Source organism: Dendropsophus ebraccatus, chromosome 8, assembly GCF_027789765.1.
Source record: "Dendropsophus ebraccatus isolate aDenEbr1 chromosome 8, aDenEbr1.pat, whole genome shotgun sequence".
In the NCBI taxonomy this organism is placed as follows: Eukaryota; Metazoa; Chordata; class Amphibia; order Anura; family Hylidae; genus Dendropsophus; species Dendropsophus ebraccatus.
Window position 1 is genome coordinate 118,200,692 of NC_091461.1, and position 24,143 is coordinate 118,224,834.

The 24,143-nt window shown below is 42.0% G+C and overlaps 1 protein-coding gene across 1 annotated transcript; it reads left to right on the forward strand.

Annotated features, from left to right (window-relative positions):
* Window positions 1–6,053: 6,053 nt before the first annotated feature.
* Window positions 6,054–21,300, forward strand: LOC138799858 (cytochrome P450 4A25-like). The gene is made up of 12 exons (XM_069981568.1): window positions 6,054–6,245; window positions 7,397–7,541; window positions 9,229–9,273; window positions 10,229–10,356; window positions 10,917–11,041; window positions 11,640–11,791; window positions 12,016–12,122; window positions 13,438–13,628; window positions 14,041–14,174; window positions 15,619–15,683; window positions 20,477–20,559; window positions 21,123–21,300. The coding sequence occupies exons 1-12, from the start codon at window positions 6,054–6,056 to the stop codon at window positions 21,298–21,300; spliced, it is 1,545 nt and encodes a 514-aa protein (XP_069837669.1).
* The last annotated feature ends 2,843 nt before the right edge of the window (window positions 21,301–24,143 follow it).

Sequence of the window (24,143 nt, forward strand, 5' to 3'; positions counted from 1 at the left end):
TACTCACTGTATATACTGACAGCAGCTCCCTGTGTACTAACTGTATATACTGACAGCAGCTCCCTGTGTACTCACTGTATATACTGACAGCAGCTCCCTGTGTACTCACTGTATATACTGATAGCAGCTCCCTGTGTACTCACTGTATATACTGACAGCTGCTCCCTGTACTCACTGTATATACTGATAGCAGCTCCATGTGTACTCACTGTATATACTGACAGCGGCTCCCTGTGTACTCACTATATATACTGACAGCAGCTCCCTGTGTACTCACTGTATATACTGACAGCAGCTCCCTGTGTACTCACTGTATATACTGACAGCGGCTCCCTGTGTACTCACTGTATATACTGATAGCAGCGCCCTGTGTACTCACTGTATATACTGACAGCTGCTCCCTATACTCACTGTATATACTGACAGCAGCTCCCTGTGTACTCACTATATACTGACAGCAGCTCCCTGTACTCACTGTATATACTGACATCAGCTCCCTGTACTCACTGTATATACTGACAGCAGCTCCCTGTACTCACTGTATATACTGACAGCAGCTCCCTGTGTACTCACTGTATATACTGACAGCAGCTCCCTGTGTACTCACTGTATATACTGACAGCAGCTCCCTGTGTACTCACTATATACTGACAGCAGCTCCCTGTACTCACTGTATATACTGACAGCAGCTCCCTGTGTACTCACTGTATATACTGACAGCAGCTCCCTGTACTCACTGTATATACTGACAGCAGCTCCCTGTACTCACTGTATATACTGACAGCAGCTCCCTGTGTACTCACTGTATATACTGACAGCAGCTCCCTGTGTACTCACTGTATATACTGACAGCAGCTCCCTGTGTACTCACTGTATATAGTGACAGCAGCTCCCTGTACTCACTGTATATACTAACAGCAGCTTCCTGTACTCACTGTATATACTAACAGCAGCTCCCTGTGTACTCACTGTATATACTGACAGCAGCTCCCTGTGTACTCACTGTATATACTGACAGCAGCTCCCTGTACTCACTGTATATACTGACAGCAGCTCCCTGTATACTCACTGTATATACTGACAGCAGCTGCCTGTGTACTCACTGTATATAGTGACAGCAGCTACCTGTACTCACTGTATATACTGACTGGAGCTCCCTGTGTACTCACTGTATATACTGACTGGAGCTCCCTGTGTACTCACTGTATATACTGACTGGAGCTCCCTGTGTACTCACTGTATATAGTGACAGCAGCTCCCCTCCTGCAGGCTGTGCTGCCCTGCTCTGTGGTGTTTCTGTCCATAAGATGGCTGACATGGAGGAGCATGTGACCATGCCCCGCCCCCTGTGTCCACCACTGAGCCTGTATATGACTATGGAGGACACTGGAGGGCGGGGCATGGTCACATGCTCCTTCATGTCGGCCATCTTATGGACAGAAACCCCACAGAGCAGGACAGCACAGCCTGCAGGAGGGGAGTCTGATCAGCTCTATGAGGTACACATATACTAAAACTGTATATTAAGAATTTGTTTGACAAAAACCTGACATCTGTGAACTATATATGACGTCCTGTAGCTACAAGGTTGAAGGGTATACAGATGATCACATGACCCACCTTTACCTTACATGTTAGACTCTAATCTCTTTAATAGGTGAAGAGTCTCTTGTATCTGACCGACACGCTCAACCTCTCACATACTGTGACGATACCGTAATAAGTGCAATGTCAGCATCCCCTGTCCGGCCATGTAACAACATAAATAGTAATCCCCCAGTATAATGCTCTGGACTCTATATATATATATATATATATATATATATATATATATATATATATATCTCCTGCAGACCCATTCGTAGGTAATATACAGGTGACTGGAGCAGCTGGGCACAGGCTGCTGGTGTTTATTATTACCTACATCCCTAATCCTATTTGGTGGTTTTCTGCCTCTATAGTACTGGTGTTGTGGCTGTAAGGGCGGGTTCAGACTACGAAATTTTCACGGATAAATTATGCGGAATTCCGTCACCTGTATGCGCTCACGGCCGCGTGCCTTTCTGCCGGCTCCATAGACACCATTCTATGGGCCGGCTGATTGCGCACGTCAATTTTATTGGCAGAATGAGCGCATACAGGCGACAGATTTCCGCAGAATTGATTCGCAAGAATTCTGTTGTCTGAACCCGCCCTAATCGGACCCAAAAGGGGCGGCCATATTATAACTATTTACAATAGGCCTAAATGGGGGGCATAATCTGTGTATATGGAACCATAATAATCAGAGGAGATCTGTCTGCACAATCTATAAACCCAAGAACGATACTTATCTACTGATCGTATAGTCCAGGACTACCCCTGGAGTGTTACCCCTAAGCCCAAGGACATAAAGGCAGAATATTATGGTTGGTAAATTAATGGTGACTATATTGTATACTGCTTTTTTTTGCTGGGTTTACTTATCTTGTAGGTCAGTGCAATGACCCGCTCGCTGGGTCACATGACCAGAGATTCACCTTTACCTTCCATGCCTTAGATGCCTAGTAGTATGTATACAAAGATAGACGTTCTTTGTTCCATATTTTACTATGTGGGGTCATGGATTGCTGTTATAAAGGGGTTTAGGAAACTCATTTTCATCCTTTGTATTAGCGTATTCTAAATTTGGGGGGGTCATCTATCCGGGATCCTCACCTCTTGACCACAGTGCTGAGAAATTATTATGGAGGACCTTTCCTATCCTGCTTAATGGGAATCTGTCAGCACCCGGCCCCTACCTAAGGTGGTGACAGTGTGCTGTAGGTGGCAGGCCCCGAGTGAGCATGGTGACTTTTGGTAATTTGTCCGTGGAGTGAATTATGTGCAATCTCCAGCTGTGTCTCAGCCTTTGTGCTGCACTCTGGAACGTCTCCCCACTTCTTCCTCCTCCGTCTTCTTCATGCATAATCAATACTGCCCGGCCTCCGGCTCGCTCAGCTGTCGGTCAGTATCTGCCAACAGAGGACTGATCTGCAATCAGGTATAGTTGAACCTTCTAGCCTGTGTTGGAGCTGTGGTGTAGGGGTAAATCACCTGTCTAAAACCATGCAACAGTTAATTCTTTGGTTTGATTCCCCTGATGGAAATGCAATATAGTTATTTATTTTTTTCTCATCAATGTATCATTTTTAAAAAGAATTCCCAATCAGGTCAAAATTAGTTTAGTTCTTATTTTTAATACAGAAAAATAGAGAAAAAAATAACAAAAAAAAACTCAATTTCATTTCCACCAGGGGAAATGAACCAAAGAAAGAAATTCTGCTGGTCTCTAGACAGGTGATTTACCACCAGAACACAGCTCCAACACAGGCTAGATTGTTCAATTATATCTGATTGCAGATCAGTCCTCTGTTGGCAGATACTGACTGACAGCTGAGTGAGCAGGAGGCCGGGCAGCATTGATTATTCATGAAGAAGAGGAAGTAGGGGTGAGGTGTGCTAGAGTGTGGCACAAACAACTCCTGTTTAACTCTTCATTACAGTAGGAGACCTAAAGTCACCATGCTCACTAGGGTATTGCCAGCTATAGCACACTGTCAGCATTTTAGGTAGGGCCTTAGAGCTGCGTTCACTTTAAGGCTATGTTCGCACGTCTTTTTTAGGCAAAATGACGTCCAGTGTCTGTTAATGATGGCTGTCTATAATGTTCATGAACATTACTGTGAGCCAGCGTTGCTTTGCGACAGGGGGGAGCGCAGGTGGTCCACTGTCCAGTGGGTGGCGCGTGTTCTGTGGTTCTGTAGCTAGTAGCATGGGGGCAGACCACACTTTGCCCGGACCCGCCTGCCGCACGGGCCCTGTAGCAGCTGCGTGGTCTGCCTCCATTGTAGTTACACCCCTGCTTATACACTACAGACTGCAAGCCATAGAACCTCCCATACAGAAAGTGTCCTTATTCCTTCTTTGACTGACAGCACTTTCTCCCGATCCCCATATACGTGTGCTCGCTCGGGGTGAGCATGCATTTGAGGTAAAAGCCGATGCCAGACAATATCGCACTCCTGGGGGTTTGATAAGTAAGACTTCTCCGGACTTCGTATAGCTATGAGCTACATGCTTGAGGTGTATACAGATGATCACATGACCCCAGTCTTTACCTTACACTGTAATCTCTGTAGTAGGTGAACAGTCACTTATATCTGACATCAGACGTCCCGACACTCTCCACCTCTCACATACTCTGTGATGACAACACAGTAGGTGATAACTGATAAAATCACATCAACATTGACTGTAATACAACACAGCAACATAAATAGTAATTCCATAGGATAATGCTATGGTATATTCCTATAACATGGACTTTCTTGTCAATATCAAAGCTCTCAGAGGTCACTAATCAGCTCCCTATCAATATCATAACACTACTATATTAAAGAGGTATTCCACTCAAACTTAACTTTTGATATGTTGCTGCCCATGGTGAGACTAACAATTCCTTCCATACTTATTATTACCTATTCAGTCTCCTTCCCCCAGTTCTGAGCTGCTGCTTTCTGCTGAAGACACGAAAATCTGTGTGTGAGCGTTTCTCTCTGTCTCCCCCTCCTCCCCCCTCCCTTCTGAGACAGCTGATGTAAACAAATTCCTGATTGGCTGTATCTGCAACATTGTAGCTCCTTTGTAATCAGTTTTCCTCCCGCCCCTTCAAGCTGCCAAATTTTATAATCCGCCAGACTTCTTCTTTAACATCCAGATATGATTCTTCCTATTGACGTCTGCTCTGTGTGTCCTCCCACGAGAATCTGGGTAGAACTGACGCTACACTTCCTCCCACCAAGTGACTACTTCCTACAGGGGTGTGTAAGAGACCCTGTGAGTGGTGGAAAGGAATGTGTGCAAAGGGAAGAAGAGAAAGGATCAGTGAGAAAAGAAGAGTATGTCTATTGGTCAATAAAAGTACATAATACATAAGGAGTAGTAACCCTTTAGAGATAAGACTTCACATACAAAAAAAAGCAATACAGTATTTGTTGGAAATACTGATTTTAGGTTTTGTATAAACTCAGGAATGTGACTCCTATTGTAAAACCCTTTAAACTTCTCTGAACTTGAAGTGTATACAGAAGGTCACATGACCTGAGACATTACCTTTACCTTACCTGTAATCTCTGCAGTAGGTGAATGGTCACTGGTGACATCAGACACTCTCATCCTCTCGCACAGTCCGTGATGATACCAGAATAAGTGCAAAGTGATAAAATCCCCTGTCCTGCAATATAACAACATAAACAGTAATCCCATAGTATAAACCTATCGTAGGATCACTGTCTAGTGTATGAGGAGAGGTACAGGGGGGGGGGGGGGGGACTGCCCAGGTGATCGCCCGATCACCTGTAGAAGTGATGATTTTATCATGCGTATAGTACAATGCAATGTTAAAAGGGTACTCCAGAAAAAAATTCAAATTAATTCTTGTTAAAAAGTTAGATTTGTAAATTACTTCCATTTAAAAATATTCAGTCTTCCAGTACCTTTCAGCTGCTGTATGCTCTGCAGGAAGTGGTGGATTTCCTCCAATCTGACACAGTGCTCTCTGCTGCCATGTCAGGAACTGTCCAGAGCAGGAGAGATTTTCTATGGGGATTTGCTGCTGCTCTGGACAGTTCCTGACATGGACAGAGGTGGCAGCAGAGGGCACTGTGTCAGATTGGAGAAAACCCACCACTTCCTGCAGGACATACAGTAGCTGATAAGTACTGGAGATTTTTCAAAAGACGTAAATTACAAATCTATATAACGTTCTAGTTTTAGTACTCAGCTTCAAAAACTGGTTGTAACCCGGGTCAGACCAGTTCCTTGTAGATATTCTAAAGTTCACAACTCTGAATATATGGAGAGATGACGCTACGACAATAGATGATACGTCCCTGCATTCTTCCCCTGCTTCTACGCTTCTCTGCTATTCATTGCCCTGTTCTTTGGACTTGTGATTGTAGCTCCTCCCATCACTAATATATATAGATAGATATAGATATAGATGGATGTACAGTGCAGAGCGTAACCCAACCATGACGTCCTCCATGGTGCCCGCTCTCCTCTCCCTGAGCCCCTTTGATCTCTTGTACTATGCCGCCACCCTGTGCGCCCTGTACCTGCTCTACAAAGTCTCCAGTCTCTACCTGAGGAAGAAGAAGCTGGAGAGAGTCTTCAGTGCTTTCCCGGGTCCTAAGCGTCACTGGCTCTATGGCAACGTCCCTGAGGTAAGAGGATTTTTTAATTTTTTGCTGCTTTAAAAAAGATAGATTTATTATTTGTAATTATATAGAGATTAGAGACGAGCGACCCTCGAGCAAGAGAACCCGAACCTTCTGTATTTGAAGAAGTTGGATGCCGCCCTAGAGAGTCCTGGAAAACATGGATACAGACATAGGCCATAGGCTATCTTTATATTTTCCTGGACTCTCTAGTAGAGATGTATTTGTTACCCCTTGGGGGGGCTGCAAATTATTTGTTACTCGAGCAAAGAAGAAAAAAATCTTTCAATCAGCTAGTGGCAGAAAGTGACAGAGTTTTGTAATTTACTTGTATTAAAAAATCTCACATCATCCAGTACTTATCAGCTGCTGTATGTCCTGCAGGAAGTGGTGTATTCTTTCCAGTCTGACACAGTGCTCTCTGCTGCCACCTCTGTCCATGTCAGGAACTGTCCAGAGCAGCAGCAAATCCCCATAGAAAACCTCTCCTGCTCTGGACAGTTCCTGACATGGACAGAGGTGGCAGCAGAGAGCACTGTGTCAGACTGGAGAGAATACACCACTTCCTGCAGGACATACAACAGCTGATAAGTACTGGAAGACTGGAGATTTTTTAATAGAAGTAAATTTCAACTCTCAGCACTGAATGGTTGCAATGAGCAAATCAGCAGATTAAAGGGAAACTAACAGCAGGTTAGAAGAACAGAGCTGGTAACTTTCTTACCTTAATCCTCAGCGCCATTTTTCTGCAATCCTCAATTTTATTAGAATGTAAATCAGGCGGTTTGGTGCACTGGCGGTGGCCATGATGTCACTCTGCCGCACATCATTGCAGAGTGGCGGAGGAGGGGCTGGGTGGTGGGCGGGGCCAGCTGTAGTACCACCCCCAGTGCACCAAACTGCCTCCTTTACACATTAATAACAGAACCTTGCAAGTTTTATTTACATTGTAGTTCACTGCAATAACTCGTTCATGTGAAATGGGAATAGACAGGTGGTCACATGACCTGCAAGATGTATCCTCCATGTTGGAGGAGTCTTAGCAAGAGCCGGTAGTGTGACTGGAGGGACCAGGCAGCTGTGGGGGTTACCTATGGGGGTGCAGTTTTGTGTGGTCCGGATTCTCTGAAGATTCTCAAGATTCTTCTTCTTAATAGATAAAACGAGGTTCGAATGTTCTAGATACTCTGAACGGATACGCAAAACAATATGACTGCGCCTTCCCTATGTGGTTCGGAGGTTTCTTCGCCTCGCTCGTTGTCTATAATCCAGACTATGCCAAAGCCGTCCTGTCCAGGCAAGGTGAGGGACAATGTTGCATATATATATATATATATATATATATATATATATATATATATATATAGTGGTGCCTTGGATTACGAGCATAATTCATTCCAGGACGGCACTTGTCATCCAAATCCACTCTTAAACCAAAGCAAATTTTCCCATAAGAAATCATTGAAATGCAGACAGTTGGTTCCACACCCCAAAAATAATGATTTTTTAAAAAAAAATCTGAATAACATGTAGAACTGATGAAACAATGAGAAACAGCTGGATATGTGATATATAAGTTACTGTACAGTATAGCGGCATGTGGTATATAATGTATAGTAACTGTATAACCCTGATAACACAGCAGCTGGATATGTGATATATAAGTTACTGTACAGTATAGCAGCATGTGGTATATAATGTATAGTAACTGTATAACCCTGATAACACAGCAGCTGGATATGTGATAAGTTACTGTACAGTATAGCAGCATGTGGTGTATAATGTATAGTAACTGTATAACCCTGATAACACAGCAGCTGGATATGTGATATATAAGTTACTGTACAGTATAGCAGCATGTGGTATATAATGTATAGTAACTGTATAACCCTGATAACACAGCAGCTGGATATGTGATATATAAGTTACTGTACAGTATAGCAGCATGTGGTATATAATGTATAGTAACTGTATAACCCTGATAACACAGCAGCAGCTGGATATGTGATATATAAGTTACTGTACAGTATAGCAGCATGTGGTATATAATGTATAGTAACTGTATAACCCTGATAACACAGCAGCTGGATATGTGATATATAAGTTACTGTACAGTATAGCAATCAGCCTGTGGTGTATAATGTATAGTAACTTTATAACCCTGATAACACAGCAGCTGTATATGTGATATATAAGTTACTGTACAGTATAGCAGCATGTGGTATATAATGTATAGTAACTGTATAACCCTGATAACACAGCAGCTGGATATGTGATATATAAGTTACTGTACAGTATAGCAATCAGCCTGTGGTGTATAATGTATAGTAACTGTATAACCCTAAAGAAATCTGTACATACAGAATGGAGCTGCAGATCCCCATAATGCAGAAATGTAGTACAACAGGCTAGAATAGGAAGTGAGAATCCCAGAGCTGTGCAGGAGGACAGTGACAGAAACTTTTCTATACAGCAGTGTGTATAGCTGAGTGTAAGTGCAGGCACATTATAGCAGCAGTGTGTACAGTATAGCTGAGTGTTAGTGCAGGCACATTATAGCAGCAGTGTGTACAGCATAGCTGAGTGTTAGTGCAGGCACATTATAGCAGGCAGTGTGTACAGTATAGCTGAGTGTAAGTGCAGGCACATTATAGCAGCAGTGTGTATAGCTGAGTGTTAGTGAAGGCACATTATAGCAGAAATGGAGAGGATGGGAAAAACAAGGGTTGGCAGAGAATGGCGCTAAATTCTCGTTATCGTTTCCATGCATAAACCTTAATAAGTGCAGCTCCGGGGAAGACCACGCCTCCTCCCCACCTTGACGCGCCTTCTAGTGATTTATGGGAGTCTGAACACTCAGATCAAAACTAGGACTTTAAAAAAAGAAAATTCCAATCTTTATTTAAATGAACCATAGCGCCCCCTGTTTTTATGTTTACCAGATATATTTATTCAATATATTCTAAATAGAAATCCAATGTTTTCGTAGATCCAAAGGACGACTTTGTCTATCAGTTCCTAACCCCTTGGATTGGTAAGTATCATGGCTGGGTAATCTATATAATATCCAATCTTTCACAAATCATTATGACTGTGCTTCCCATTGTTATGGGATGCTGCTGGGTCATGTGACTGAGAATTGACGAACCAGGCAGAAGCCTATCTTCTTTTTTATACATGCTTTATATGACCTCTGTGCATATATACTGGAGAGAGTAATACTGTATCCCTGACTTAGAGGGGAGCACTAATGGAATATTTGGGAATCAAATTGTCATACTTACCTTTATGCAGTCTACAGTTCCCTTCGAGGGTGACGTCAGGCTAGAGAAAGAGTGACAATGGTATCAGTCCCTAGGATCAATTGCAGAATGTCACAGAGCAGCATAACAATTATATAACCAGATGCATATGAATTAATGATGATTATTTTCACTTTTTAATGGGGCGTTTCAGAATTTTTTATTGTTATTGTTTAATCAGCTAGTGTCAGAAAGTTATACAGATTTGTCATTTTCTTCTGTTTAAAAGTCTCTAGTCCTCCAGTCCTTATCAGCTGCTGTATGTCCTGCAGGAAGTGGTGTATTCTCTCCAGTCTGACACAGTGCTCTCTGCTGCCACCTCTGTCCATGTCAGGAACTGTCCACAGCAGCAGCAAATCCCCATAGAAAACCTCTCCTGCTCTGGACAGTTCCTGACATGGACAGAGGTGGCAGCAGAGAGCACTGTGTCAGACTGGAGAGAACACAACACTTCCTGCAGGACATGCAGCAGCTGATAAGTACTTGAAGACTAGAGATTTAAAAAAAAAAGAAGTAACATACAAATCTATATAACTTTCTCATAGTTCATTTTAAAAATAAAAAAAATATCTCTGGAGAACCCCTTATACTTTAGGTTTAGTTCTCATTAAAGCAATGTTGATGCATACTTCTTAGTCTAGTTCATCTTACCCAGCCAATACCCGTCTACTTCTCTTATATCATCAGGGAAAGGTTTGCTGGTGCTGTCAGGACAGAAATGGTTTCAGCATCGAAAACTACTGACCCCCGGATTCCATTACGATGTTCTGAAGCCGTATGTCCGTATAATGTCCGACTGCGCTAATGTCATGCTGGTAAGGAGATATTACAGGGTCACAACCCTCCTCAGTCCTCCAGTAACCCATCTAGTGTAAAGCAGGAGAAAGCAGACAGTATTTCTGATTACAGTGACTTGTATACTGATGAATATTAAAGGGGTACTCCAGCGAAAATCTTTTTGTTTCAAATCAACTGGTTTCACTCCTTTTTACTTCTATTTAAAAATCTGAAGTCCTCAAGTACTTATCAGCTGCTGTATGTCCTGCAGGAAGTGGTGTATTCTCTCCAGTCTGACACAGTGCTCTCTGCTGCCACCTCTGGCCATGTCAGGAACTGTCTAGAGCAGCAGCAAATTCCCATAGAAAACCTCTCCTGCTCTGGACAGTTCCTGACATGGACAGAGGTGGCAGCAGAGAGCGCTGTGTCAGACTGGAGGGAATACACCACTTCCTGCAGGACATACAGCAGCTGATAAGTACTGGGAGACTGGAGATTTTTTTAAATAGAAGTAAATTACAAATCGGTATACCTTTCTTAAACCAGTTGATTTTAAACAAAATATTTTAGCTGGATAACCCCTTTAAATTTTGTTTAGGACAAATGGGAGCAACTGGTCCATGATAAGAAACCAGTGGAGCTTTTCCATCATGTCAGCCTGATGACCCTGGACACCATCATGAAATGCGCCTTCAGCAATGAGAGTGACTGCCAGCTGGACGGGTATGTAGAAAAGCCTGCAAAAGTTATATATGTATATGTATATATATATATATATATATATATATATATATATATATATATTACAATACAATACACTTTGCACTTGTTAAAGGGATTGTACAGGAATAGGTTAGTTACAGTAATAAAAGGGGAGTCTCAGATAATTTATTTCAGGCCTCTAAGATTACTGTTACCATGGGCGTATACACTACAGACATGGGCTCCATAAGTATCCGGGTAGAGCTCAATCAAAATTAGGTAATCTAAATAAAGGTGTTCATGTCTGTATCCCTGGTGGCCTAAGTGGCATATAAGAGGTTAAAGGATTACTCCAGAGATTTGTGAATTATGTCTTTTGAAAAATCTCCAGTTTTCCAGTACTTATCAGCTGCTGTATGTCCTGCAGGAAGTGATGTATTCTTTCTAGTCTCACACAGTGCTCTCTGCTGCCCCCTCTGTCCATGTCAGGAACTGTCCAGAGCAGGAGAGGTTTCCTATGGGGATTTGCTATAGTCCCATCCTATCCTGGGAACCAAGTGGCCATATGCTCTATACAACATGGTGATCACATTTTTTTTTTTTTTCTTTTCTTTTACAGTAAGAATGAATACATCAGAGCTGTGTTTGAGCTCACTGAACTGGTGCAACACAGGACTCGCTTCATCCCCTATCACAGTGATGTTATTTTCCACCTGAGTCCACACGGATTCCGCTGTCGGAGAGCACTGAGGACGGCGCACGCACACACAGGTCAGACCACCCCGTATGTTATCAATGAGGAAGAGGAGGAGGATGAAGAGGGAATCTTTTTGTTTCAGATCAAGTGGTTTCAGAAAGTTGCAAATGGGACCACTGAGATGGGTCAATGGTGGAGGAAGGTGGATGGGTGGAGGGCTGGCTGGCATACATACAGGTGGGGGCTGGGATATGTATACCAGGCTGAGGACACATTATATTATATCTGTTCCATATAGATAAAGTAATTAAACTGAGGAAAGAATCCCTGAAACAGGAGACGGAGCTGGAGAAGATGAAACAGAAGAGACACTTGGATTTTCTGGACATCCTATTATGTGCCAAGGTACTGTATATTAGCTCTGTATCTAGGAGTCCAGCTGAAGGAGTAGTAGGTGCAGCAGTAGCACCTGGGTCTTAGCTGCATAACGCTGCGTTTACACGGAACGATTATCTTTGCACGATAACCATCGAATTTGAACGATAATTGTTCCGTGTAAAAGCAGCGAACGAACAAACGACGAGCGAGAAATCGTCCATTTTGATCTGACAACATGTTCTTAAATCGTCGTTCGCAAAAAAATCGCAGATCGTTCCGTGTAAACAGTCGCTCACCGATTTAACCTATGTGCGAGATAGGCTTAAGCGATCGCAAAACGATTTTTCTGTACGATATATCGTTCCGTCTAAAAGCTGATTGTTATATATAAAAAAAAATTGTTACTTCGAAATCGTTCATCGTACGAACGGGCGAATTATCGCTATGTGTAAACCCAGCATAAGACTCTAATTAAAGGGGTAGTTCAACCCCCCAAAAAATTTAAAGGGGGTTTCAGAATCTGTCAAATCAACTGATGCCAGTCAGCTTATCAGCTGCTGTATGTCCTGCAGGAGGTGGTGTATTCTCTCCAGTCTTCCAGTACTTATCAGCTGCTGTATGTCCTGCAGGAAGTGTTGTATTCTTTCCAGTCTGACACAGTGCTCTCTGCTGCCATCTCTGTCCATGTCAGGAACTGTCCAGAGCAGGAGAGACTTTCTATGGGGATTTGCTCCAGTTCTGGACAGTTCCTGACATGGTGGCAGCAGAGAGCACTGTGTCAGACGACTTCCTGCAGGACATACAGCAGCTGATAAGTACTGGAAGACTGGAGATTTTCTTAACAAAAGTAAATTACAAATCTCTGGCACTTTCTGGCACAAGATGATTTGAAAGAAAATCTTTGGTGAACTACCCCTTTAATGGCACTTGCTAAACGAGAGACCATGTTACAGATCTTAGTTGGGGCCCAGGATCTTATTCTTACCTCTTAATATGAATAAATCTAATATAAACTAAGTTGGTGTAATTTATACTATAAAATATTTAAATGGTCAGAATTGGAACATATTACACTGGTGTTTATGATTTTAGTTTAAAAATAAACTCTACCCATCCTGTGATTGGAGATAACCCCTAGCGTTGTCTGACTAAGACATACAGTGCTCTGTGCTTATAGGTGGAAGGTGGTTATCTTACAGCCGTGCTTTAAATGAGGTTAAGCTGCAATACCAGATACAACCCATGGGCAAGAGTGGCGCTATTTCCGAAAAAAGAAAATCCCTGGAGATCCCCTTATTATCCACATGTTTCTAGTAACATTGATGCCTGTTTTTGTCACCAGGATGAGAATGGTCAGGGATTGTCAGATGAAGATCTACGGGCAGAGGTGGACACCTTCATGTTTGAGGGGCACGATACCACCGCCAGCGGCATCTCCTGGATATTCTACTGTATGGCCAAATACCCCGAATACCAGGAAAAATGCCGGGAGGAGATCAGAGAGGTCCTGGGGGAGCGGAGCACAGTCCAGTGGTAAGAAATAATATTTAATATAATATCCATGTTGTTATGTTATATACAATAGACTGAAGCCCATCACCTTGAGTGGTACAATGTAAGAAGCCACTCTGCCTTAATCCGCTAGAAAAAAAAAGCTCTAAAATTAAGATGTTTCCCTTTACTGAAAACTGCTATCCACTGCCTGTTGTAAGGGGAAATCTGTCTCTAGTAACAGTTGAATCATGACAGAATACAGTGGGGGTGGAGCTTAGCATGTGCTATGTGCAGAGAGAGACTGAGAAGCTTGGGCAGTGTACTTACAAGCTGTGCCTGTTACTGCCAAAGAGCTTCACTGATCCCAAAAGGTAAATGAAGGCTTCCCCGCCCTTTCTTTGGATTATGTATTTGGATTATTAATATTATTATTATTGCATTATTTTGGCAGGGAGGATCTGGGTAAGCTGCCATACACCACCATGTGTATCAAGGAGAGCATTCGCCTCTACCCGCCTGTACCAGTGGTGTCTCGTAAACTTGAAGAACCAATCACATTCTTTGATGGGCGGAGCCTGCCCAAAGGTCAGCGACAGTTTTTAAAACCTAAATGATAATAACATAAAAAAATAAAATAAATACATCTGTGTCCTGTCCTTCCCTTTTCCTATCTGGGGTAGTTATGCCCAGTATGCACAGGATAGAGCATGACTAATGCTGCGTTTACACGGAGCGATAATTCGCCCAATCAATCGTTTAACGATTTTGAAGCAACGATTTGGTTTTTATAACGATCAGCGTTTAGACGAAAAAATCGTTAGAAAAATCGTAAGAAAATTCGTAAGGAAAATCGTTATTGCGATCGTTTTTAAGATCTCTTAAGCCCATCTTTTACATAGGGTGAATCTTTGAAAGACTGCGATCTGCGAATTTTTAGCGAACGATGAACGAAGATTTGTGAACATGTTGAAAGATCAAAATGAACGATTTTTCGCTCGTCGCTTGATCGTTTGCTGTGTTTACACAGAACGATTATCGCTCAAATGCTATCGTTATTGTGAAAATTTGAACGATAATTGTTCCGTGTAAACGCACCATAAGGGTCCTATTACACGGAGCGATTTTTAACGATTAACGACTAACGATAACGAGATTGTTTATCGTTAACCTGAAATCGTTCACCATATTACACAGAACGATAATCGTTCGTTACGATCGTTACTATGATCGTTATTGTGATCGTTACTATGATCGTTTACTCCTTCTGATCCCAGAAAAACAATGAACAATGTGCAATTACACCGAACGATTAGTGAAAAAACGTGGAACTTGAGCGAACGAATGCGGAATTACAGCAAACGATTAGCGAATGATTAACGATAATTTTAGGTTCAGATCTAAATCAACGATCAACGACATACGAACGATTTTTCGATCGTTACCTGCAATTACACAGAACGATTATCGTTTTAATTCGAACGATTTAACGTTTTTTCGCACGATAATTGTCCCATGTAATAGGGCCCTAAGAGATGGCTGGGGTTCCACTGCTGAGGCCTACATAGTCTTAAGGACATGGACCCCAACTTCTTAGTTGAATGGAGGTGTAGGTCACACATGCACAATGCTGCTACATTCATTCTCTATGGACCGACCGAAAAGGGCCACATGCGGGTTTTGTCTCTCTTCTGCTGCTCTTCTTCAGGGTCCGTGTTCTCGAGAACAGCAGGGGGTCGTACCAGACTAACCCTCAGCAATCTCTCAGTAAGTTACATACCATGGATAGGGCAGAACTACCCCAGATGGAAATACCCAATGTCCCACAATGGAAAACTTTGTCCATGTAGTAGCCAGGCAGCGATCAGCTGATCACCATAGGTCCTACACCCCCAGCAAGCAGCCGGTTATGCCCGGTTGGACTACATAATATTTATAGTTTAATCTTCTGTTCAGCATTTATCATTGTCCAGACTAGTAAGATCTTCTACCAAATATTTATAAATTTCTTTTGTATTTTATGATGTTCCAGGAGCCGTTGTCTTTCTCAATATATTTTGCATGAACAGATCTCCCAGTGTGTGGGATAATCCTGAGGTAAGTGGCGTCTGCAGAGACATGTGGCTGTATGGAATATATATCAGATAGATAGATAGATAGATAGATAGATAGATAGATAGATAGATAGATAGAAAGATAGATGGGAGATAGATAGGAGATAGATAGATAGATAGATAGATAGATAGGAGATAGATAGATAGATAGATAGATAGGAGATAGATAGATAGATAGATAGATAGATAGGAGATAGATAGATAGATAGATAGATAAAAGAAAGAAAGAAAGAAAGAAAGATAGATAGATAGATAGATAGATAGATAGATAGATAGATAGGAGATAGATAGATAGATAGATAGATAGATAGGAGATAGATAGATAGATAGATAGATAGATAGATAGATAGGAGATAGATAGATAGATAGATAGATAGATAGAAGATAGATAGATAGATAGAAGATAGATAGATAGATAGATAGATAGATAGAAGATAGATAGATAGATAGATAGATAGATAGATAGATAGATAGATAGGAGATAGATAGGAGATAGGAGAGAGATAGATAGGAGATAGATAGATAGATAGATAGATAGACAGATGATAGATAGATAGAGAGATAGATAGATAGATAGATAGATAGATAGATAGACAGATGATAGATAGATAGAGAGATAGATAGATAGATAGATAGTGTCCCACCACAGGTGTTTCCTGAAAGGCACCTGTTGCAAAAGCCCTCCACTCAAAGGTTAAGTGGTGATGACGGTATTTACTGGTTTCACCACCAGATGTCAGCGTTTTGTATGTAACTTGTATTTATTGCACAGCTGTAGTGAACACAGGGTTACTACTTTTTCTGTATTGTGTGAACTTGTGGTCCAATGAGAGATACTTCTTTCTCTTTTGCCCATCCCTATTCTTCTCTCTCTCTCTCTGCACATTCTTCTCCACCACTCACAGAGGATCTTGCACACCCTTGTAGGAAGTAGTTACTTGGTGGGAGGAAGTGTAGTGGTAGTTTCCCTTTAATTCTTTGGGGAGGAGGACACACAGAGTATGCATGGCCGAAGTTAGCCAGGGCCCGGCTCTGCCAGGACCTCTGTCTGGGAGAGTCCAGCTGTGTATGGAGAAACCAGAGACACTCAGTTTTTTTGGTCTATGTATCCAAGTCACTATGCAGTGCTAGATCTCTCGAGGAGGACAAGTCAGGGATCATCCCAGCCCACGCCGAAAACCTCTCTAAACAGTGCAGGGTGGTATCTTAGGACAGAGGAACTGACTCACATAGAGTAAAGATACTGTAACAAAGGTCTACGTATTCGTACTCGTACTAAGTATCTCGCAGCGCGGATGACACTGGCTGATTTCGGACACTTAGCTTCACCCAGGTTACCAAGACTGGGGCTTGTGTCACCCTGGTAGGACGGGTATCCCAACACTGCAGGGCAAAACGTGGTCAGCAACAGCATAGTTGAAACACAGGCACAAGTATCTTTCAAGTCTATCTAGTATTCTCTCTAAAGTTCCGGCAGAGCACATTACTACCCTGGGTTGGGACCCCCACGACAAACTCCTCTCCTCTTCTCTTCACTGTTCAATGCTAAGCTACACAAACACCGCTATATCTACCTCTACTCTATATCAGCACTTAACCTCTTAAGGACATAGGACGTACCGGTACGTCCTATGTCCTCATTAGCACTTCAAAGCGGGGCCGCGCGGCGGCCCCGCTTTGAAGTGCCGCGATCCCGGGTGCCGCGTGTAGCCCGGGACCGCCGCTATTAGCGGGCACGGTCCGATCGCCGTGCCCGCTAATTAGCTAATCGGAGGCAGCTGTCAAAGTTGACAGCTGCCTCCGATTACCGGAGGCAACGTTTCCCTGGTGTCTAGTGGGGGAGATCGCTCCTCCGGGACCTTGTCCCGGAGGAGCGATCTCCGTTACTGATGCCGGCCGGGGACGCGTCCAAGATGGCGCCGTCCTCGGCTCGGCACTCGTTTGTTTCCGGCTGCAGCAGCCGAAAGCAAACGAGTGCCGATCTCATGGATCTCTGCAGCATATCTATGCTGCAGAGATCTCTATGAGAGATCAAAGTGTATATACTAGAAGTCCCCCAGGGGGGCTTCTAGTATATGTGTAAAAAAAAAAAAAAACGTGTTGTTAATAGTAAAAATCCCCCTCCCCTAATAAAAGTCTGAATCACCCCCCTTTCCCCAGGTTTTAAATAAAAGTAAACAAATAAATAAATAAATAAACATGTTTGGTATCGCCGCGTGCGTAATCGCCCGAACTATTAATTAATCACATTCCTGATCTCGTACGGTAAACGGCGTCAGCGCAAAAAAATCCCAAAGTGCAAAATTGCGCATTTTTGGTCGCATCAAATCCAGAAAAAATGTAATAAAAAGCGATCAAAAAGTCGTATATGCGCAATCAAGGTACCGATAGAAAGATCACATCATGGCGCAAAAAATGACACCTCGCACAGCCCCATAGACCAAAGGATAAAAGCGCTATAAGCCTGGGAATGGAGCGATTTTAAGGAATGTATATTGGTTAACAACGGTTTGAATTTTTTACAGGCCATCAGATACAATATAAGTTATACATGTTACATATCGTTTTAATCGTAACGACTTGAGGAACATGCATAACAAGTCAGTTTTACCCCAGGGCGAATGGCGTAAAAACACATTTCCCCCAAATAAAAGAAATGCGTTTTTTTTTTCAATTTCACCACACTTTGAATTTTTTTCTGGTTTCGCAGTGTACTTTATGCAAAAATTCAGCCTGTAATTGCAAAGTACAATTAGTGACGCAAGAAATAAGGGGTCATGTGGGTTTCTAGGTGGAAAAATGCAAGTGCTATGACCTTTTAAACACAAGGAGGAAAAACCGAAAACGTAAAAAACGAAAATGGGCCATGTCCTTAAAGGGTTAAAGAGTCACTGTCGTATTTTTTTTTTTTGCAGAAATCAATAGTCCAGGCGATTTTAAGAAACTTTGTAATTGGGTTTATTAGCCAAATCTGCCATTATCTGCATGTAAAAAGCCTTTTCCCAGGTCCCCCCCCCTCCTTCCTCTTTTTCATCCACTCCAAAAAATCTGAAAATTGTGACTTGTTGCAGGAGACGTCCCCTGTCTGTTCTAGGGAGAGGGGAGGGGGGAGGAGGAAGGAGGGAGTTAGCCGGCAGCAGAAAGCAGATAACAGAGGATTACAGGCACGGAGCTGGGTGACAGCTGTAATCTGAGCTCAGACAGGTCACTGGTGACTGTCCCAGGAGATAAGGGTGAGATATTTGTAGATTAACTCTTTGTTGTCCTGTTTTGGTCTTTTCTTTAGCTCTCTCCATAGGAGAACAATGAAGACGGGGGGAGAGCTTCAAACTGCTTTTTCATGATAAAAATGCATTTTCTGATAATAAACCCAATTACAAAGTTTCTTAAAATCGCCTGGACTATTGATTTCTGCAAAAAAAAAATTTCACGACAGTGACACTTTAAAGTATCTCCCAGCAAGGATCTAGTGAAACTCAGTCTGTGCCAAAAGAAGTTATTCCCGGCCAGAGTATTCTGTATTACCAGAGACTATTAGTAAAGCCCTTATTTTTATTGTACTGGGACTCAGTCATCATTGCACCAGCACCTACACACATCAGCTATACACCTCGGGTCACTCTCCCCTTTCTGTGGGTGGCGGTACCGACAATCCAGGTGGGTAATTTCCCCACTCCATATCAACTTGACAGGAGCCCAAGGGACCCATCACAACCCTGCAGGTTGCCGACCATTTCATAGATAGATAGATAGGAGATTGATAGATAGGTAGATAATAGGAGATAGATAGATAGATAGATAGATAGATAGATAGATAGATAGATAGATAGATAGATAATAGGAGATAGATAGATAGGTAAATAGATAGATAGATAGATAGATAGATAGATAGATAGATAGATAGATAGGAGATAGATAGATAGATAGATAGGAGATAGATAGATAGGAGATAGATAGATAGATAGATAGATAGATAGATAGATAGATAGGAGATAGATAGATAGATAGATAGATAGATAGGAGATAGATAGATAGATAGATAGATAGATAGATAGATAGATAGATAGATAGATAATAGGAGATAGATAATAGGAGATAGATAGATAGATAGATAGATAGATAGATAGATAGATAGATAGATAGATAGATAGATAGGAGATAGATAGGAGATAGATAGGAGATAGATAGGAGATAGATAGATAGATAGATAGATAGATAGATAGATAGATAGATAGATAGATAGATAGATAGGAGATAGATAGATAATAGGAGATAGATAGATAGGAGATAGATAGGAGATGAATAGATAGATAGATAGATAGATAGATAGATAGATAGATAGATAGATAGGAGATAGATAGATAGATAGATATGTAGGAGATGTGCTGTCCCTGGTGCTGAACACAGAGCTGAAGCTGCAGGATCCAGTTGTTATGAACCCACCTTAGAATCCTCCCTGATGCGGTGCTGAGGGTGACACCTTCCTGGCTAGAATCCTATATGTATTGTGCGATCTGCTGAATACGGATAATCTCTCGCCCGTCCATTAGCAGTTATCTCTCCGGCTGCCATGTGGCCTATAGGAACAGCTCAGAGCACAGGTTATTGGCCGTCTGGTCGCTCATCTTCATCCTATGGTTACTGTGTTCTTTCACAATCATTCATAGGAGATCCCAGTCCTTCTATATACATTGCTCCTTATATAACTGATATACATTGTGGATGAGCCCCATTATTATATGATAAGAAAGTACGGCTTGTATTTTATCATTTCAGGACTTTGACCCGTTGAGGTTTGCACCCGAGAACACATCTAAGAGACATTCACATGTGTTCATCCCCTTCTCGGCAGGATCAAGGTAAAACATCCTGAAGTATCTGTCACCTGCAAGTCATTATTCACACTGCTGTTAGGTCAGGGAAACACACGGTACCGTCCATATATGTCTCTGCTTCCAAAATGTATAAAAATACTTTTATTCTCTGGTGCAAAGTGTCAAAGAGGTGTTCCCAAGCCCCTGAAATCGACTACACATTAAAATCCCCAGTCTTCCAGTACTTATCAGCTGCTGTATGTGCTGCAGGAAGTGGTGTATTCTCTCCAGTCCGACACAGATCTCTCTGCTGCCACCTCTGTCCATGTCAGGAAATGTCCAGAGCAGCAGAAAATCCCCATAGAAAACATCTCCTGTTTGACAAAAATTCTATAAAATATATTGAAACAGAAAGCACCTCCTGCTCTGGACAGTTCCTGACATGGACAGAGGTGGCAGCAGAGAGCATTGTGTCAGACTGAAAAGATTACACCACTTCTTGCAGCACATACAGCAGCTGATAAGTACTGGAAGACTGCTCTGTATATAACATGAAATAGTAAAAATTTGATTTCAACTAAAATCTTCATATTCTCTCCCCCTTACAGGAATTGCATTGGACAGAACTTTGCTATGAATGAGATGAAGGTCGCTCTCGCTCTGACGTTACCCCGTTTCGAGCTGAGTATGGACCCCGACAATGAGCCCCAGAAGCTTCCTCAGCTCGTCTTACGTTCTGTGAACGGCGTTCATGTGAACTTGAAAAAAATAGAAAGATCATCATAGAACCTCCGGACTGCGGTCTCTGTGATTCTGTATTTGTTCATTTTACAACCGCAATTTGTAAGACTTAGACATATTGTCATACAAATAATACAAATGATGCATTGATCAGTGCCAGAAGGTCTCTCTGTGACGCCCCCTAGAGGATTGCTGATAGAAATGCAAATTAAATCCAGGAAAGTCCTATGTGTAGTTACCCCGCTCATTTGGTCATCTTTAAAGGGGTACTCCGGCGAAATTTTTTTTTTTTAAAAATCAACTGGTTTCAGTAAATCCTGAGCAGGTGTAGACCTATTTTGGAATACCGGCTCCAGGCGCAGGGCCGGCTTAACTAAAAAGCATGCGCCTCTTAGTAAATCCTCCTGGGGAAAAGAGGGCGGGGCTTTAGTTAAGATTGGCGCATTCATACACCAGTCTTCATAAATGTTTCCTATAGTGATTAAATCTGTTTAGTATTTTCACACATAATTCCACCCAAAAAGTGATGTTTATAGTTTGACTCTCAGGATTGTAATTTAACTTCGGGTAGTGGTCGCACATGCTGAGTTGCAGCACTAGGAGTTATAGGAGGGTGCGCTGTTTGTCTATAAATCAGCAGAGGATGGGAGCTAGGAACTAATGTAAGAGACTAAGGGCCCTATTCCACGGGATGATTATCGTTTGCGAAATCGTTAACGATAAACAATCCAAATGACCTGAAATCGTTCACCCATTTACATGGAACGATAATCGTTACTTATGATCGTTCTTGCGGTCGTCTTGTCATCGCTATTGCGTCTGTCACTACTGCGAACGACCGAACGGCATCTTATTCAATGCGAATGATTTGCGAACGAGCAACGATAAAAATAGGTCCCGGTCTTATTAAATGATCAACGATTTCTCGTTCGGTCGTTAATCGTTAACTGCTGTTCATACGAACGATTATCGCTTAGATTCAAATGATTTAATGATAATCCGAACGATAATCGTCCCGTGGAATAGGGCCCTAAGGGTCCTATTACACGGAGCGATTTTTAACGATTAATGACTAACGATAAACAATCGCAAACGAGATTGTTTATCGTTAACCTGAAATCGTTCACCATATTACACAGAACGATAGCTGTTATTGTGATCGTTACTATGATCGTTTATTCCATCTGATTCCAGCAAAACAATGAACAATGTGCGAACGAATGTGGAATTACAGCGAACGATTAACGATAATTTTAGGTTCAGATCTAAATCAATGATCGACGACACACAAACGATTTTTTTTTTTTATCAATTGTCTTTTTATTGATTTTTCAAACAGAAAATTTGACAAACAGTCGTAAACATGAAGAACATGCTTATGAGTTCTCAAAACGGTGAATGTACAAGAATATATTGGATGGCAGACAGTGTACTAGAAGTAAATCATGATATAGTATGACTAGTCAGACATCCTATGCGCGAGAACATAGCTCCAACTGAGAGGTAACAACAAACAGAACAACTTAGGTGATTGCCCCATTAACAGGGATACAAACGATTTTTTGATCGTTGCCTGCAATTACACAGATCGATTATCGCTTAAATTCAAACGATATAATGATTTTTCACACGATAATCGTTCTGTGTAATAGGGCCCTTTAATAGTGAGCATTATACAGTATGTACCTAACAAATACACAACTCAACCTGCAAATAAAAACGGAAGGAAAAAAGACAAAAAGAAAACAATTCTCTTTGTACGTAGGTAAGTTATTATACTAATATTATACTCGTGAATACACAGTAAGTGATGGCAGAGGTCGGGAATTTTTCTTCCTCTGTCTTTTGGCCGGAGTCCAGGAGGTGAGCTGAGTATAGTTGCTGATCCTGCACATGGAGGTGACACGCAGACGCTTCCACTGCCGTCTCCTATAATAATGTGACAATTTCATAATTCATTATGCAACGAGTATATAATACAGTAACCGGAAATGCACAAAGACGTCCATAGTCCGAGCACAGACGTAACAGACTTTACTAAGCTGGAGAAATGATCTGAGATTGTTGACAATAACCTTAGAGGTAGAATCTGCAGTATCAGTAACAGGAACCATCTAATACTAGTGTCTTCTTAAAGGGGTACTCCAGTGATTTTTTTTTTTCTTTAAAAACAACTGTTCAGAGCGGAAGCAAATCCCCATAGAAAACCTCTCCTGCTCTGGACAGTTCCTGACATAGTCAGAGGTGGCAGCAGAGAGCACTGTGTCAGACTGGAGAGAATACACCACTTCCTGCAGGACATGCAGCAGCTGATAAGTACTGGAAGACTGGAGATTTTCAAATTGGAAGCAAATTACAAATCTATATAACTTTCTGAAACCAGTTGATTTGAATGAAGAACATTTAATTACCCATTTAAGTGGCAGAGCAGCCTATAAGAATCAGGGTCCAGGTATAATTGCTATGTCTGCCCTTACAGTAGGTATGCCCCTGAAATGTCCTATAAATAGCAGATTCTAAACTCCGCCTCCACTTCCTATAATGTGTCCTGATCTAGCTGTTACTAGAGACAGATTTTCCTCGACAACGGACAGTGGACAGCAGATTGTAGGCAGACGCATAATGGGGTGTTTTCTTTCTGTGGTATAGACATATGTTTGTTAATGGTGTGTTCACACCTACAGGATCTGCAGCTGATTTTCTGCAGCAGATTTCATTTAAATAACTGAACACAGCATCAAATCTGCTGCAGATCTGCTGCAGATCCTGTAGGTGTGAACGCACCCACGTCAGGAGAGATACCAGATCACCTTTACACCGGCTTTGAGGCTTTTGTTTTTTCTTCAGTTTATGTTATTCCATTGACTATTCATACACAGCTGGGAGTA

Coding starts and splice junctions, on each gene's coding strand:
- LOC138799858 (XM_069981568.1), top strand. CDS start 6,054: ATGACGTCCTCCATGGTGCCCGCTCTCCTCTCCCTGAGCCCCTTTGAT. Junction 10,357..10,916: donor ACTGCGCTAATGTCATGCTG/GTAAGGAGATAT, acceptor AATTTTGTTTAG/GACAAATGGGAGCAACTGGT. Junction 13,629..14,040: donor GAGCGGAGCACAGTCCAGTG/GTAAGAAATAAT, acceptor TTATTTTGGCAG/GGAGGATCTGGGTAAGCTGC.